Source organism: Entelurus aequoreus, linkage group LG16, assembly GCF_033978785.1.
Source record: "Entelurus aequoreus isolate RoL-2023_Sb linkage group LG16, RoL_Eaeq_v1.1, whole genome shotgun sequence".
Classification (NCBI taxonomy): Eukaryota; Metazoa; Chordata; class Actinopteri; order Syngnathiformes; family Syngnathidae; genus Entelurus; species Entelurus aequoreus.
In genome coordinates this window covers 10,195,953-10,214,620 of record NC_084746.1, presented here as the reverse complement: position 1 = coordinate 10,214,620, position 18,668 = coordinate 10,195,953, and the positions used below count along the sequence as shown (strand labels likewise).

General features: G+C 39.9%; 2 protein-coding genes across 2 annotated transcripts; one reads left to right on the top strand and one right to left on the bottom strand.

The window, feature by feature from the left end:
* Nucleotides 1-1,627: 1,627 nt before the first annotated feature.
* On the bottom strand, nt 1,628-4,176 carry LOC133631265 (general transcription factor II-I repeat domain-containing protein 2-like). The gene has a single exon (XM_062023441.1). It carries the CDS (start codon nt 3,992-3,994, stop codon nt 2,174-2,176), a length of 1,821 nt encoding a protein of 606 aa, XP_061879425.1. The 5' UTR covers nt 3,995-4,176; the 3' UTR covers nt 1,628-2,173.
* A 3,613-nt stretch (nt 4,177-7,789) lies between these two features.
* LOC133631574 (phospholipid hydroperoxide glutathione peroxidase-like) lies at nt 7,790-18,368 on the top strand. Its single transcript, XM_062023922.1, has 7 exons — nt 7,790-7,914; nt 8,903-8,997; nt 10,328-10,472; nt 14,119-14,270; nt 14,794-14,818; nt 17,774-17,833; nt 17,903-18,368. Exons 1-7 carry the CDS (start codon nt 7,825-7,827, stop codon nt 17,936-17,938), a joined length of 603 nt encoding a protein of 200 aa, XP_061879906.1. The 5' UTR covers nt 7,790-7,824; the 3' UTR covers nt 17,939-18,368.
* The last annotated feature ends 300 nt before the right edge of the window (nt 18,369-18,668 follow it).

The following is an 18,668-nucleotide window of genomic DNA, read 5'->3' as shown; positions in this document are numbered from 1 at the left end:
TTTGTGGAATAGCCTTCATTTCTAAGAACAAGAATAGACTGTCGAGTTTAAATGAAAGTTCTCTTTTTCTGGCCATTTTGAGCGTTTAATTGACCCCACAAATGTGATGCTCCAGAAAGTCAATCTGCTCAAAGGAAGGTCAGTTTTGTAGCTTCTGTAACGAGCTAAACTGTTTTCAGATGTGTGAACATGATTGCACAAGGGTTTTCTAATCATCAATTAGCCTTCTGAGCCAATTCTGCAAACACATTGTACCATTAGAACACTAGAGTGATAGTTTCTGGAAATGGGCCTCTATACACCTATGTAGATATTGCACCAAAAACCAGACATTTGCAGCTAGAATAGTCATTTACCACATTAGCAATGTAGGGTTCGGTTCTTGGCCCTGCACTCTTTAGTATTTACATGCTGCCGCTAGGTGACATTATACGCAAATACGGTGTTAGCTTTCACTGTTATGCTGATGACACCCAACTCTACATGCCCCTAAAGCTGACCAACACGCCGGACTGTAGTCAGCTGGAGGCGTGTCTTAATGAAATTAAACAATGGATGTCCGCTAACTTTTTGCAACTCAACTCTAAGAAAACGGAAATGCTGATTATCGGTCCTGCTCAACACCGACATCTATTTAATAATACCACCTTAACATTTGACAACCAAACAATTAAACAAGGCGACTCGGTAAAGAATCTGGGTATTATCTTCGACCCAACTCTCTCGTTTGAGTCACACATTAAGAGTGTTACTAAAACGGCCTTCTTTCATCTCCGTAATATCGCTAAAATTCGTTCCATTTTGTCCACAAGCGATGCTGAGATCATTATTCATGCGTTCGTTACATCTCGTCTCGATTACTGTAACGTTTTATTTTCGGGCCTCCCTATGTCTAGCATTAAAAGATTACAGATGGTACAAAATGCGGCTGCTAGACTTTTGACAAAAACAAGAAAGTTTGATCATATTACGCCTATACTGGCTCACCTGCACTGGCTTCCTGTGCACTTAAGATGCGACTTTAAGGTTTTACTACTTACGTATAAAATACTACACGGTCAAGCTCCTGCCTATCTTGACGATTGTATTGTACCATATGTCCCGGCAAGAAATCTGCGTTCAAAGAACTCCGGCTTATTAGTGATTCCCAGAGCCCAAAAAAAGTCTGCGGGCTATAGAGCGTTTTCTATTCGGGCTCCATTACTATGGAATGCCCTCCCGGTAAAAGTTAGAGATGCTACCTCAGTAGAAGCATTTAAGTCTCATCTTAAAACTCATTTGTATAATCTAGCCTTTAAATAGACTCCCTTTTTAGACCAGTTGATCTGCCGTTTCTTTTCTTTTCTTTTCTACTCTGCTCCGGGGTGGACCGCTAGCCTGTCCATCGGATGGGGACATCTCTACGCTGCTGACCCGTCTCCGCTCGGGATGGTTCCCGCTGGCCCCACCATGGACTGGACTTTCGCTGATGTGTTGGACTTTCACAATATTATGTCAGACCCACTCGACACCGAGGATGTCGTTGTGGCTTGTACAGCCCTTTGAGACACTTGTGATTTAGGGCTATATAAATAAACATTGATTGATTGATTGATATAGAGCAGGGGTGTCAAAGTCAAATGGACGGAGGGCCAAATAAAAAATTTAGCTACAAGCCGAGGGCCGGACTGTTCGAATGTTCATTGAAAAATTTTTAAATGACGCATATAGTCTAGTGAACCTAATTGAACCTACTGAAAACCTAACAAATATATTCCAATATGATCAGATAAATAAAGCAATATTTTCTTATGGCTCTGTCAGTAATCTTTAATTTTCAACAGACACAAAAGACAAATTTCCTTTATATAAAAATCCCCATAACATGAACATTAAATGAAAGAAACCGGTATTCAAGGCACCATCAGTAGCCTATATTTTCTATTTTAGCAAAAGTGGGCTAAATTTACTTCAAAGAAAAAAACAATAATAGCAATTTTCTATCATCCACTCAACTGAAATATTTTTAAAATATAATTAAATTGAAATACAATAAAATAAAGTGCAAAAATCTATAAATCAAAAACAACACTTTGTTTAAGGAGAAGTAACATGCAGTGAAAACAAATATTAAACTTTAACTTTTAAACTTGAATTGAGTAAAAACTCTAAATATGTGATTGCACAGTAATGTTCACTTGTTTGAGGTTGAGGGTGATACTTGGTGGTGTCCCATCTTTTCCACAAGTTCATCAATGTTCGGGGTAAGGCTCTGAGCTGAGGAAATCCTCAAGATTGAATGGAGGTGTTCAGCAGTAAGTCGACTTCTGTGTGATGTTTTGTTCAGGTTCATCAAAGAAAACAGTTGTTCACACAGGTATGTGCTGCCAAACATAGACAACGTTTGAGCAGCCTGGATGCGCAGCTGGGGCATTGTGTCGGGGAGGAAACGGGCGAACTCCGCAGCACCCACTGCCGCATATTTTGCCCTCAGTGCATCATTGCATTGGAGGTCAATCAACTCCATTTGAAGGTTTGGTGGTGAGCTTTCCACGTCAACAGCAAACGGGTTACCGAGCAGTTCCAACCTACTTTTTTGTGCTTCAAAGTCAGCAAATCGGCGTCGAAAGTCAGCGGCAAGCATACTTATTTTATTAGCCAACTGTGCGCTCGGGAATGCACTGGTAGAGAGCTTCTCTTTCATGGTCTGGCAGCTGGAAAAGTGGGTCAAATTTTCTTTCCGCATCTGCGTCTCCCACAGAGTCAGTTTGGTTTTAAATGCCTTCACTGTACTGTACATATCAGAGATGACATGATCCCGACCCTGCAGCTGCAAGTTCATTGCATTCAGATGACTCGTAATGTCACACAGAAAAGCCATTTCACACAGAAACATTTCGTCTCGGAGTTGTGTTGTGTTTTTCCCTTTGCTGTCCAAGAACAGACAAATCTCCTCACGAAGCTCGAAACATCTTTGAAGCACCTTTCCCTGGCTTAGCCATCGCACCTCTGTGTGATAAGGCAAATCACCATGCTCCGTTTCTAACTCCGTCAGAAATGCCTTGAACTGGCGGTGATTCAAACCTTTGGCTCTGATAAAGTTAACTGTGCGCGTGATGATGCTCATTACATGCTCCATTTTCAAGGCTTTACCGCACAACGCTTCCTGGTGTATGATACAATGATAAGCTGTCAGCTCACCTGTCGCGTTTTCCTCTTGCATCTTTTCCCGTATCTTCGCTACCAGTCCGCTCCTGTGTCCACACATCGCAGGTGCTCCGTCGGTTGTCAAACCCACGAGTTTTTCCCAAGGCAGCTCCATCTCATTTACACATCTTGACACCTCTTCATACAAATCTTGCCCCGTAGTTGTGCCATGCATAGGACGTAAAGCCAAAAACTCCTCTGTCACGCTTAGGCTGGAGTCCACTCCGCGGATGAAAATTGACAACTGGGCAATGTCAGAAATGTCGGTGCTCTCATCCACAGCCAAGGAATATGCAATGAAATCTTTTCCCTTTTTCACAAGCTGCTCTTTTAGATTGATGGACAACTGGTCTACTCTCTCGGCAATGGTGTTTCTGCTCAGACTCACATTTAAAAAGAGTTGCCTTTTTTCTGGGCAAACTTCGTCACAAACTTTAATCATGCAGTTTTTGATGAAATCTCCCTCCGTAAATGGCCGGGCTGATTTAGCGATCTCTTCTGCCAAAATAAAACTGGCCTTGACAGCAGCCTGGCCTTGTGATTTGGCTTTTTTGAACAGAGCCTGTCGAGATTTGAGGCCTCGTTTTAATTCCTCTGCCTTTTGTAGCCTTTGTTCCATGTCCATATTCTTGTTTTTGTCCGCGTGTTTCGTTTCATAATGTCGTCTCAGATTATACTCTTTCAGTACCGCCACACTTTCTCCACACAGAAGACACACAGGTTTTCCAGCTACCTCCAAAAACATATACTCCGACTCCCACCTTGTTTGAAACCCCCGGTTCTCAGTGTCCACCTTCCGTTTTGCCATTTTTGATGGGTATCTGAAAGTTAATTTTACTGTGATGCTGACGACTGCTGTGCCAATAAATATTGAAATGAAGCAGCCTACTGCTCGGTGCGTCACCGTTGCATTGTGGGAAATGTAGTATTGGTGCGTGTAAAAGATCTGCGGTCTGCGGGCCGGTTCTAATAATAAATCAAGATCATCCCAAGGGCCGTAAAAAACCTTCTCGCGGGCCGGATATGGCCCGCGGGCCTTGACTCTGACATATGTGATATAGAGTGTATTTCTTTAAAGTTAAGACTAGTTTAAAGTTATCTTCATTGAAAAGTACAGTGCTTTTCCTTCAAAAATAAGGACATTTCAATGTGACCCCAAACTTTTGAACGGTAGTATATATATATATATATATATATATATATATATATATATATATATATATATATATATATATATATATATATATATATATATATATATATATATATATATATATATATATATATATATATATATATATATATATATATATATAATAAGTAACGTATATATAACTTTTCTATCTTGCCTCTGGTGAGGGCGGTCACATTTTTTTCTCCTCCCGTCTTTTCCTTGCTTGCTCTCTTTTGTCTTGGCTTGTCAAAACTTTTTTTGAAGCCTCTTTCTTTGCGCTGTCCTTCAAATCTAAACATCAGACATGGAATTGATTAGCTGGACTCTCGACTCAATTAACAAAATCTTTTCGACGAGGAAAAGAGGTTCTGGGGAGCCTGGCTGCCCTGATGGAACCATTGCTGCGGGGTACGTGAGAGATTCCTGGAACAAATGGAGAATCATGTGCCTTTCAGTTCTTTCCTTCGAGGACGTGGAAAACATCTACCTATTTGGAACCGTGATCGCGGGGCACCTGCCGATTGGGCTGGGCATTGCTCTGGTGTATCGTCAAATTTGTAAGACGATGGCAGCCAATCAAGGAGCCCAAAGGCTGTTCGTCGCAACGGATGGTTTGGGCAGGGCTGTGGGAACACAGACTGTGGCGATTTCTGAACTGAATCGCAGGATGGATCACATCATGGAGAAGCTTGAAAAGGACAATTTAATTGAATTTGAGAGCACCCAGCATGGACGGATAGAACAGACAAGTCATTGTTTTGTCTGCTCGCGGAAAACAAACATCCTAATCTACGATTTGACTCCCTCGAATGGCGTTGACGCTGTGAAAACTGGACCAGGCTGTTCTGAAAAACACCCCCGAGGACACCTCAATGATGGACGCTTTTGACCTGCCTCCCTCCTCAACGACACCTGGAGTCGAACTTTTGCGGATTGGCCTCAGTCTATAAAAAACATTACATCATCACACCCAAGACATTTGGGCACACGCGCACACCCCCCCCAAACCCACCACACGCCTTCACCACCGCTTGTTTCCCCTCGGGATGATGGTCGGCCGGCAGCGCTTCATAGCAGCAGTCGACCTCCATGGTCCCAACTCCCCGCCCCTCTGTTGCGAGTTTGTCGTGATTAAATGTAACGTGTTTAGGTGTGCATTGCATGGAGGTTTTTTTCCCACTCCAGACTAGGCCCCCTTAGGAGCCCAGTCTAGATTGTTTTTTTTTTTACTCATCTTCATCCCCAGCGTTTTACCTTTTTCTTATCTTTTATGGGGCGCCTTTGGTGACCCATCAGCGGTCCTGTTCTGTAACCCTGTACACTGTTTGTTTGTCTCATCTTGAACGGGTTTGTGCTGAAAACATAGTTTTGTTGTACCTGTGCAATGACAATAAAGTCCTATCCTATCCTACCCTATCCTTCTGATGAGTATGCCCCAAAGGTGCTCAACTAAGTTGTGGTATGTAGACACACTTGGTGACTATCACCTACAGCTTCCTCAGTAGCGCACCACCTTGGAGGTGTGTTTGGACTCGTTTCCATCTAAAGATGCGGTCCGCTGTTCAATTTCTCGAGAAGGGAATGTTACCATGTTAGAATTCCTGTTTACCCCAATGCCGGCAGCCCTCATGCAGGCAAAGACCTGTGAGTGGTAAATATGTACTTGTACACATGCTGTACACTGACTACTCTAAAGTATATTCAAGTTTCATTTGTATAACATATTCTTGTCAAAAGGATATGTACTGACATATGTCTTTGTAAGAACTAGAATTCAATACACTGTGTCATACCCATCCTGTTGCTTCATTCTACTTCAGCTTTCTCTTTCCACTGTTTGACTGGGGTTTTGAAATATGTTACATTTTGTTCCTGTAGAATTAATTACGCTATTTCTCCATTTCTCCAAATGCAGTAGATGTGATCTTAAAACGTGTATTAAAGGGGAACTGCATTTTTTGGGGGGGAATTTTGCCTATCATTCACAATCCTTATGTGAAACATAAACATTTATGTCTTTGTTTTTTTTGTGCATTCAAAATCGGAAAAATACAATGCTTATAACAAAGCTGGTGAACTATTTATTCCACCCAAAAAGCCCTCTAAAAAAAACGCTAACAACATTTTGCATGCATGCTGTAAGTATACATGTAACACAGTAATCTGACATCACATGGACAAAGATAAGACCTTCTGGAGGAAAGTTCTGTGGTCAGATGAAACAAAAAATTAGCCGTTTGGCCACAATACCCAGCAATATGTTTGGAGGAGAAAGGGTGAGGCCTTTAATCCCAGGAACACCATGCATACCGTCAAGCATGGTGGTGGTAGTATTATGCTCTGGGCCTGTTTTTCTGCCAATGGAACTGCTGCTTTAAATAGGACAATGAAAAATGAGGATTAGCTCCAAATTCTTCAGGACAAGCTAAAATCATCAGCCCGGAGGTTGGGTCTTGGGCGCAGTTGGGTGGACAATGACCCCAAACACACCTCAAAAGTGGTAAAGGAATGGCTAAATCAGGCTAGAATGAAGGTTTTAGAATGGCCTTCCTAAAGTCCTGACTTAAACGTGTGGACAATGCTGAAGAAACAAGTCCATGTCAGAAAAGCAACACATTTAGCTGAACTGCACCCATTTTGTCAAGAGGAATGGTCAAAAATTCAAGCAGAAGCTTGTGGATGGCTACCAAAAGTGCCGTATTGCAGTGAAACTTGCCAAGGGACATGTAAGCAAATATTAACATTGCTGTATGTTTACTTTTGACCCTCACATTTTCAGTAGACCCATAATAAATTCATAAAAGAAGCAAGCTTCATGAATGTTTTTTGTGACCAACAAGTATGTGATCCAATCACTACATCACAAAAAAAAAAAAGAGTTGTAGAAATGATTGTAAACTCAAGACAGCCATGACATGATGTTCTTTACAAGTGTATGTACACTTTTGACCAGGACTGTATGTAACGCAGTAACAGGCACATTTTTACTGGTTTGTGGTCTTTTTAAGCACGTGTGTCATGCATATTGTGATAAAAAAGTGTATTAATTCTATAATAATTTTTACATTTTAGCTGTAATTATTATAACATTTAACTGCATTCCTATTGCAATTATTTGAATATATTCTCGTGATGTTTCAAGGTGCAGTTGAAGTACATCAAGGGCAAAAACAGCCATCTTTCCTACAATATGATGGCGCTCTCTGCTGGACAAAAGGCAGAACTACAAGGGACATCCTTTCATTCTGTCAACAGCGTTACTGTTCTTTAAGTGCCATTTTAAATTCGTATTCGTTCCGGCCAAACCATATTTGATTCGTCTTGCTTTTAAAATGTACATAGATGACAGCAGAGCCATTGTATTTGTGATCTTTCCTAGGAATTTCAAAAGTCATGCGTTGCGTCAGTCCTGCACATGCGCAGTAGGTGGTTGTGGGCGTGGCCTATTACGTGACGTAACAGCAATGGTTTCACCAGTCATGTGGCTCCGGCGGTCCTTCCAGTCTTCTGTGTTGTTGGGCGTGTTGTGGAGCAAAGGACTGCTGAGAACCATGGTACGTCATTTAAACGTCGTGTGGATCTTTTTTTTTTAAAATGTGTATATATATATATTTACGCGTTTAACTTACCAGCTGATGTCCGAGCGCTTAACAACAACTAAGCTATTTTTAAAGGTGGTGTTACACCAAAATGCGTCCGACGCTAATACGGTAGCGCTCGGCCGATCAATATTAGACATTTTCCGTATTAAGTGTGGCACATGGTGTCTTATTGTGCAGTTGTTTTATAAATGTAAAAGATTTGCTGGTGTCTCTAACGTCGGGATTTGGGTTGTTATCTTTTTAAGATAGCTTCGTGTTCCTGCCCCATTTAATTATTAGCCATGTATTACAATTCACTTCCGGTAAAGCTGTACAAATGTTATTTTTCGATAATTAATTTGGATTTATTATCCATCCATCCATTTTCTACTGCTTGTCCCTTTTGGGGTCGCGGGGGGTGCTGGAGCCTATCTCAGCTGTATTATTATTATTATCTGTGCTGTAAAGTACACATTTGAATGACAATAAAAAGGAAGTCTAAGTCTAGTCTATTATGACATAGTTATTTATTCCATCCATCCATTTCCTACCGCTTGTCCCTTGCGGGGGTGAGGACAAGCGGTAGAATAGAATAGACTGGACTTTATTGTCATTATATTTGCATATAACGAGATTAAGGACTCCAATTTAAGGTGCGGTAGTGGAAACAAATGTGTAATAAAAATAAATCACATAAGTAATAAAGATAACAAATAAGAATTGGTAGAAAATGGATGGATGGATGGATAGTTATTTATTCGTTGTCAAAATGACAGGTGGCAACGTAGCTGGGGTTCAAATGCACTTAAAAGTAAAAAGAGAAACCATTCCTCTGCTGGCTTTTCGTATCCGTGTTTAGTTACGCAACAGTTATTGCGCTTTGCTTCTGCTCTGCCTGGCCCTTCTTGAACTTTCACCCATGTCCTCGAACGCACACTCACATTTCTTCACTTTCACGCAGTGTGCAAGCGCGAACGACTGGCAATCTGCCAAGTCAATCTATGACTTCACTGCCAGAGATATCGACGGCAACGAGGTGTCACTGGAGAAATACAAGTAAGTTGTGGTCAGTTTGCATGATGCAACCTGTCCTATTGATCTGACACTTATTACTACGCTCAGATACATACACAAACACAGTACATACCTACCAGTGTTTCCCACACATTCATTTATTTGTGGCGGCTCCCCACGAAAGAATTACGTCCGCCACAAATAAAAAAAATAAAATATATATATATATATATTTTTTTGTCCTGTCCAGCTTCTCAGGCAAATCATATAGTTGATGTAGATGCCCATATAGGCTGCTCAACTGCTGTTTACAAAAGAGAAGTGTAGGATACTTCTCTTGTTGCCTTATTTGTATTTGACCACTACTGTTTTCTGTTTATTTGTTACTGACTGTGGCAGGACACCTCTGCCTCTGTTTCACTTTATGTTGCTGGTAAATAATATGGTTGTAGTAGTAGGCTAAAGTTAAATGATTTAGTATGCACTAATTAAAGGGGCAGAGCTTTAAGAGACATTTTAGCCTTCATATTTTATAAGATATATTTTTTGTAAGAACCACAATTAATAAATATATTTCAGTGAATAACTTATTGTTCAAATCTGTATATAAATATGTACATAAAGTGTTGTAATTATATTGTAAAATGGATGGATGGACGTTTAAAACAAAACTGTCATTATTAATTAGTAAGTATACATTTTTTGAGCCTTTTTAGAGAAAATCATATCATTGTAGTAAATTATGCAAATTACTCGATGATGTCATGGTGACCACGCCCATAGCCACGCCCCCAACGCCACAGGTATTTTGGCAGTTTATGGGAAACACTGATTACATATATGTATTGCTGCAGTTGAACAACTGTATTGTTGATAATAGAGGTAAATTGTTGTTATTATTCATTATCAATAGTGATATTTCTATTGGTATTTGTATTGATCCAATTGTAGTGTAATAATGTTCATTGTCATTTCTGTATTATTATTTATTTCATTAACTGCTTCTTTGATATCACTTTTACTATCATATTTGTACATATCCTATTTGTTGTTGTTGTTGTTGTTCTTGCCTCTCTGTCTTATCCCCCTCTTGTCCCCACAATTTCCCCCCCTGTCTGCCTTTTTTTCTCTTCCAATCCCCTCCTGCTCCGGCCCGGCTGCGCCAAATGATAATAAAAATCCATTTAATGAAGTCAAATACAAATAAGGCAACAAGAGAAGTATCCCACTCTTCTCTTTTGTAAAGTAAATGTGTACAGAGGATATGGGCATCTACCCTCTACATCAAAAATATGATTTGCCTAAGTAGCTGGACAGGACAAAAAAAAAAAAAAAGATTGATTTGAGTATGTCTTTGTGTTTTCCCTAACAGGGGTTATGTCTGCATCATTGTAAATGTGGCCTCCAAGTGAGGAAAGACCGCAGTGAACTACACTCAGCTGGCGAAAATGCACACTTCCTATGCTGAGGCTGGTTTGCGCATCCTGGGATTCCCATGTAATCAGTTTGGAGGACAGGTAACTTGAGCTAGTATCATGAAATATGCCTATCAGTCACAATGTGAGACACAAACACATGTTTTTCTTTTTTTTTTATGCTTTCTAACTAGTAAAATGCACCATGCAGCTAATGGTAGTACACTATTCCGCCCATGAAACCCTCTAAAAGAAACATCCAAAAACCACCAACAATACTACATTTACAATTGTGACCTGAATTTTGCTGGTCTGTTGTATTTTTGGGACTCGTATTGAGCAAAAAATGGACATGTGGCCCTCATGTGGCCAAATCCCAAGTTGCACACTGGTTACTTTAAAGCATGGGTGCCCACTATGGGTGTAACGGTACACAAAAATTTCGGTTCGGTACGTACCTCGGTTTAGAGGTCACGGTTCGTTTTTTTTTCGGTACAGTAAGAAAACAACAAAATATAAATTTTTTGGTTATTTATTTACCAAATGTGTAAACCATGGCTTTATCCTTTTAACATTGGGAACACTATAATAATTCTGCCCACGTTAATCAACATTAAACTGCCTCAAGTTGTTGCTCAGATTAAATAAAATGACAAAACTTTTCTTCTACACATAAAAAGTGCAACATTAAACAGTTTCAAGTCAACTCATCATGCTTAATTTATTACAGCATTTGGGAAGCCTGTAGTTGATTTTTATTATGTAAATGTTATATTTTTTATCAACATGTGATAGCAGGGACCCTGCCATTCAAAACTAGGCTGCTCCATTACTAATGATTCATGTAACTATAGCTGAAAAAATAGTACAATAGCCAGTGTTTCCCATAAACTGCCAAGATACCTGTGGCGGTGGGGGCGTGGCTATGGGCGTGGTCACCATGACATCATCGAGTCATTTGCATTATTTACTACAATGATATGATTTTCTCTAAAAAGGCTCAAAAAATGTATACTTACTAATTAATAATAACAGTTTTGTTTTAAACGTCCATCCATCCATCCATTTTACAATATAATTACAACACTTTATGTACATATTTATATACAGATTTGAACAATAAGTTATTCACTGAAATATATTTATTAATTGTGGTTCTTACAAAAAATATATCTTATAAAATATAAAAGCTAAAATTTCTCTTAAAGCTCTGCCCCTTTAATTAGTGCATACTAAATAATTTAACTTTAGCCTACTACTACAACCATATTATTTACCAGCAACATAAAGTGAAACAGAGGCAGAGGTGTCCTGCCTCAGTCAGTAACAAATAAACAGAAAACAGTAGTGGTCAAACACAAATAAGGCAACAAGAGAAGTATCCTACACTTCTCTTTTGTAAAGTAAATCTGAACAGCCTATATGGGCATCTACATCAACTATATGATTTGCCTGAGAAGCTGGACAGGACAAAAAAACAACATTTTTTTTAATGGTTTTTTATTTGTGGCGGACGTAATTATTTCGTGGCGGGCCGCCACAAATAAATGAATGTGTGGGAAACACTGATAGCAATAGGAGAGACTATTCATCCCTGAACACCATGGAGTTCATGTAGGCTTAATGATGCATTATTATATCAACTATCAGAGACAGAAACTCTTCATTTAACATAATGTCCTGCTTCAACACAGCTCAATCAACACGGAAAAAGGTCAAGTGAAATAACAGACAGACAGGGCTTTGCTGTCCGTAACACACACACACACACACCGCGAAATGAGCTAACGTTACGCTAAAAGCGAATTAGCCTTCACCTCAAGCCAGGACTGCGAGCGAGCTGAGCTGCCGTTTATATTTCTAGAAGGTCAACGGGCTCATAGTGATGTTACTAGTAGTTGACTGGGAGGTGTTTATTATCATTTGGGGAGAGTCCGCGGCTTGATGATTACCTGCTAAACGCTAAGCACTGACTACATGCGCTCTGAATACGCACTGCTGATTGGCTGTTACCGCTCTGCGTGTAACCAATCAGATGGTTGTGTGGGTGGGACAATGCTGGGTGCTGTGTAGAGGACTGACAGACAGGCAGAAAGAAGCGGAGCAGCTTGTTAAGACTTTAGCTCAGGCGGCTACTTTATATGTCCGTGTGGAAACTCGTTCGGTACTCCGAACCGAAACCCCCGTACTGAAACGGTTCAATACAAATACACGTACCGTTACACCCCTAGAGCCCACACTTTTTTCTGCAGGCGAGCTACTTTTCAGCGGACCAAGTGGAGGAGATCAATTCATATATATATATATCATTTATATTGATTTAATTATGAAAGAGAGGTTAACAAGTTAAATGTGTTTAAATAATAATTCTTGTCTTCTGTCATGAAGACAAGAATATAAGTTGGTGTGATTGTGATGACTTGCATTGATTGGAATCAGACAGTAGTGAAGAGAACGTCCACATTTTCAAAAGGAGGAGAAAAAAAAAGTCCTCCTTTTCTGTCCAATACCAAATGAAAGTGCTCGCTTTTTGTTTGTCGGGCGCATTTTGGTGTAAAAAGATAAAGGTGAAGTTATAACACTGAAACACCCTCACTAATCCTGGCCTCCGTGGCGACAAATAAAGTAAGTTTCTTACAAGTAGCATTATCACTGGAGGACAAGGAATAGCTAAACATGCTTCACTACACACCGTAGTAGGTAGGAAGGTAGGAACATTTTTTAATTATAATCTAAAACTCAACGAAGTACAAAAAAACTGAAAACAACCCGAAGGCAAGTGTGCCTATCGCACTTGGAAGCTAAAGCAATAACTTAGGACATAAAACATTAAATTAAAGACATGAAACCCGCACTAAACTGTGACATGAAACAAATAGCTTTAACTATGGAAACGAGCAACATGAACTGTGGTATCGCATGAATCTGTGGCATGAAACGAGCAATGTTGCCAGACCGACTGACTGGCAAAGGCGGTTTAAATAGTCTCTTGATTAGAGCCAGGTGAGCGTCCAAACAGGTGAAAATCATATGCCACCATGGCAACCAAAACAAACAAGAGTGCACCAAAAAACAGAAACTACTGGAGATCAAAACAATCGATACTAGTCGATACTACTATGATTACATCAATATTTTTTATCATCACAAAAACTTTTTTCCTTTTTTTTTTTTAAATGCATATTTTAAAACACTGGACACAGGAGGACTTTCAATATGTCCAATGTATGATCCTGTAACTACTTGTTATCAGATCGATACCTAAATGTGTGGTATCATCCAAAACTAATGTAAAGTATCAAAGAAGAGAAGAATAAGTGATTATTACATTTTAACAGAAGTGTAGATAGAACATGTTAAAAGAGAAAATAAGCAGATATTAACAGTAAATGAACAAGTAGATTAATCATCCATTTTTACAGTTTGTCCTTCATAATGTGTACAAAATAATAGGTGTATAAATGACACAATATGTTACTGCAGACTAATTAGGAGTCTTTGTTTGTTTACTTACTACTAAAAGACAAGTTGTCTAGTATGTTCACTATTTTATTTAAGGACTAAATGACAATAATAAACATATGTTTCATGTAAACTAACATTTTATGTTCAAATAAAGCCAATAATAAAACATTTTGTGGTCCCCTTTTATTTAGAAAAGTATTGAAATACATTTTGGTAGCGGTACCAACATATTAGTATGGGGACAACACTACTGTACAATAATGTATGTATTTCTGGCTCCTAGGAGCCCGGAACTGAAGCAGAGATTAAAGAGTTTGCCAAAGGCTTCAATGTCGAGTTTGACCTCTTCAGTAAAATTGATGTGAACGGAGACAAAGCTCACCCTCTTTGGAAGTGGATGAAGGCTCAGCCTAAAGGAAAGGGTTTCCTGGTAAAGTAAGTTATTTAAAACAAAATTGACGATTTATTTAATGAATATGTACCTAATGAGGTATCCCGTGTGTAACAGTACATTAATATTATTACAGTGTATGGGTGCAATGGTGTTTGATCTGCCCTTTTTATGTCAACATATTTTTGAATCACACTTTTTGTTTATATGTTTGTGCTGATATCACTTCTCAGATATAACACGTACTAAAAAAACTACAATTTTTATTCAAATAATTTTTGGTTTTGTGGAACCATTTTTGTTCCTGACATTTTTTTAATTTTTTTATTTTTTTACTTTCAACTTTGGGAGGAACTAAAGTTGTCCTTTCGCACCGAAACAGAACTGAAAACCATGGGCCTACACCAACACACGAACCAGACCGTAGCTCGGGTCACTTGCACCATTGCACCCCGAGCATTTAATAAATACAGTAGATCTTTAAAAAAATAAGAAGTCAATACCGCCATCTCTCTTTGAAGTTAGTGATGTTCTTTACCGGAATTGTCTTATTTTCTTTCTTCGCAGTGCAATCAAATGGAATTTCGCCAAGGTAATGTTATTTTACATTGCAGCTTTGCGCTATGTTTTTTTTCTACAAACCCCAAAAGCAGTGAAGTTGTCACGTTGTGTAAATGGTAAATAAAAAGAGAATACAATGATTTGCAAATCCTTTTCAACTTATATTCAATTGAATAGACTGCAAAGACAAGATATTTCATGTTCAAACTGGTAAACTTTGTTATTTTTTGCAAATATTAGCTCATTTGGAATTTGATGCCTGCAACATGTTTCAAAAAAGCTGGCACAAGTGGCAAAAAAGACTGAGAAAGTTGGGAAATGCTCATCAAACACTTATTTGGAACATCCCACATGTGAACAGGCTAATTGGGAACAGGTGGGTGCCATGATTGGGTATAAAAGCAGCTTCCATGAAATGCTCACAAGGACGGGGCGAGGGTCACCACTTTGTCAACAAATGCCTGAGCAAATTGTTTAAGAACAACATTTCTCAAGCAGCTATTGCAAGGAATTTAGAGATTTTATCCTATACGCTCCGTAATATCATCAAAAGGTTCAGAGAATCTGAAGAAATCACTGCACGTAAGCCATGATATTACGAAAACCAACATTGAATGCCCGTCACCTTGGATCCCTCAGGCGGTACTGCATCAAAAAGCGACATCAGTGTGTAAAGGATATTACCACATGGGCTCAGGAACACTTCAGAAAACCACTGTCAGTAACTACAGTTGGTCGCTACACCTGTAAGTGCAAGTTAAAACTCTACTATGCAAAGCCAAAGCCATTCATCAACAACACCCAGAAACAATTCGCTGGGCCCAAGCTCATCTAAGATGGACTGATGCAAAGTGTAAAAGTGTTCTGTGATCTGACGAGTCCACATTTCTAATAGTTTTTGGAAACTGTGGATGTGGTGTACTCCGGAACAAAGAGGGAAAGAACCATCCAGACTGTTCTAGGGTCAAAGTGTAAAATCCAGCATGTGTGATGGTATGGGGGTGTATTAGTTCCCAAGACATGGGTAACTTACACATCTGTGAAGGCACCATTAATGCTGAAAGGTACATACAGCTTTTGGAGCAACATATGTTGCCATCCAAGCAACGTTATCATGGACGCCCCTGCTTATTTCAGCAAGACAATGCCAAGCCACGTGTTACAACAGCGTGGCTTTATAGTAAAAGAGTGCGGGTACTAGACTGGCCTGCCTGTAGTCCAGACATTGAAAATGTGTGAAGGCTAAAATATGAGAAGGGAGACTGTTGAACAACTTAAGCTGTACATCAAGCAAGAATGGGAAATAATTCCACTTCAAAAATGTATCTCCTCAGTTCCCAAACCTTTACTGAGTGTTGTTAAAAGGAAAGGCCATGTAACACACTGGTAAAAATGCCCCTCCGACTACTTTTTTTAATGTGTTACTGTCATTAAATTAAAGTTAAAGGCCTACTGAAATGAAATGTTCTTATTTAAACGGAGATAGCAGATCCATTCTATGTGTCATACTTGATCATTTCGCGATATTGCCATATTTTTGCTGAAAGGATTTAGTAGAGAACATCGACGATAAAGTTCGCAACTTTTGGTCGCTGATAAAAAAAAGCCTTGCCTGTACCGGAAGTAGCGTGACGTCACAGGTTGAAAGGCTACTCACATTTCCCCATTGTTTACACCAGCAGCCAGAGAGATTCGGACCGAGAAGGCGACGATTACCCCATTAATTTGAGCGAGGATGAAAGATTTGTGGATGAGGGACGTGAGAGTGAAGGATTAGAGTGCAGTCTAGGACGTATCTTTTTTCGCTCTGACCGTAACTTAGGTACAAGCTGGCTCATTGGATTCCACACTTTCTCCTTTTTCTATTGTGGATCACGGATTTGTATTTTAAACCACCTCGGATACTATATCCTCTTGAAAATGAGAGTCGAGAATGCGAAATGGACATTCACAGTGACTTTTATCTCCACGACAATATATCTGTGAAGCACTTTAGCTACAGAGCTAACGTGATAGCATCGTGCTTAAATGCAGATAGAAACAAAAGAAATAAACCCCTGACTGGAAGGATAGACAGAAGATCAACATAATACTACCAAACTCTGGACCTGTAACCACACGGTTAATGCTGTCCAACCTGGCGAAGTCTAGCAATGCTGTTGCTAACGACGCCATTGAAGCTAACTTAGCTACGGGACCTCGACAGAGCTAGGCTAAAAACATTAGCTATCCATCTACGCCAGCCCTCATCTGCTCATCAACACCCGTGCTCACCTGCGTTCCAGCGATCGACGGCGCGACGAAGGACTTCACCCGATCATCGATGTGGTCAGTGGCTAGCGTCGGATAGCGCGTCTGCTATCCAAGTCAAAGTCCTCCTGGTTGTGTTGCTGCAGCCAGCCGCTAATACACCGATCCCACCTACAACTTTCTTCTTGGCAGTCTTCATTGTTCATTAAACAAATTGCAAAATATTCACCAACACAGATGTCCAGAATACTGTGGAATTTTGCGATGAAAACAGAGCTTTTTGTATTGGATACAATGTGTCCCAATACTTCCGTTTCAACCATTGACGTCACGCGCATACGTCATCATACATAGACGTTTTCAAGCGGAAGTTTAGCGGGAAATTTAAAATGTCACTTTATAAGTTAACCCGGCCGTATTGGCATGTGTTGCAATGTTAAGATTTCATCATTGATATATAAACTATCAGACTGCGTGGTCGCTAGTAGTGGCTTTCAGTAGGCCTTTAATGATTCTTTGCAAAAATAAATAAAGTTTCTCAGTGTGAACATGAAATATCTTGTCTTTGCAGTCTATTCAATTGAATATAAGTTGAAAAGGATTTGCAAATCATTGTATTTTCTTTTTATTTACCAAGGTGACAACTTCACTGCTTCTGGGTGTTGCATATATTCAGAGCTCCAATGCTATTAAATCCAGGACTACAGTCCCTGAAGTCCAATGTGTTGTGTTACAGTTCCTAATTGACAGACAGGGACTTGTGGTGAAGCGTTACGGCACAACAGACGATCCTGTAGTAAGTTGATGTTTTTATCGTTTACTTTGGAGTAGGATTGCTAACTGTCTCCTGCTGGGTGTTCTGCAGGTGGTGGAGAAGGATCTGCCAACTTACCTGAAGTAGTGCAACCGTCTCCTGTGTGCACGGTGGTCCAAGGATCTATCGTATGGACTCGAGGTTCTTGGCATGTGGGGGTCTGGACCAATGACGGCCTGTCTGTAAACCCAGAACTAGGGCAAGGCAGGCCTGATGACTCAGTGTGCAACTTAACTTCAGACTCCCTAGTCCACCAACCTCTGATGCTATACCAGTAGATTCCTGAATGATCCGGCACAACCGTTTTACAAAGCCATTCCCTCTTTTTCTAGAACGCATTACATCTCTTGTTAAAGTCTCATTTGATTCGTAGTAAGATGTCACAAACTCCAAACTACTGATTGTGTTTGCACTGAACTTCAGAATGATTGCTAGATGCGATTATCAGTGATGTATTTAGCTCCCATTCATGCAAGTCTTCTACTAAAGTATATCAAATAAATTAAGAATGACATGCTGTCGTTTGTTAGAGTAAATCAACATCATTTGGATGACTACAATATTGTTTCTGGCCTAGTGGTTAGAGTGTCCGCCCTGAGATCGGTAGGTTGTGAGTTCAAACCCCGGCCGAGTCATACCAAAGATTATAAAAATGTGACCCGTTACATCCCTGCGTGGCACTCAGCATCAATGGTTGGAATTGGGGGTTAAATCACCAAAAATGATTCCCGTGCCCACTGCTCCCCTCACCTCCCAGGCGGTGAACAAGGGTGATGGGTCAAATGCAGAGGACACATTTCCACCACACCTAGTGTGT

Excerpts from the sequence above, each read along its gene's own strand:
- LOC133631265 (XM_062023441.1), bottom strand. The coding sequence starts at position 3,994 with ATGGCAAAACGGAAGGTGGACACTGAGAACCGGGGGTTTCAAACAAGG.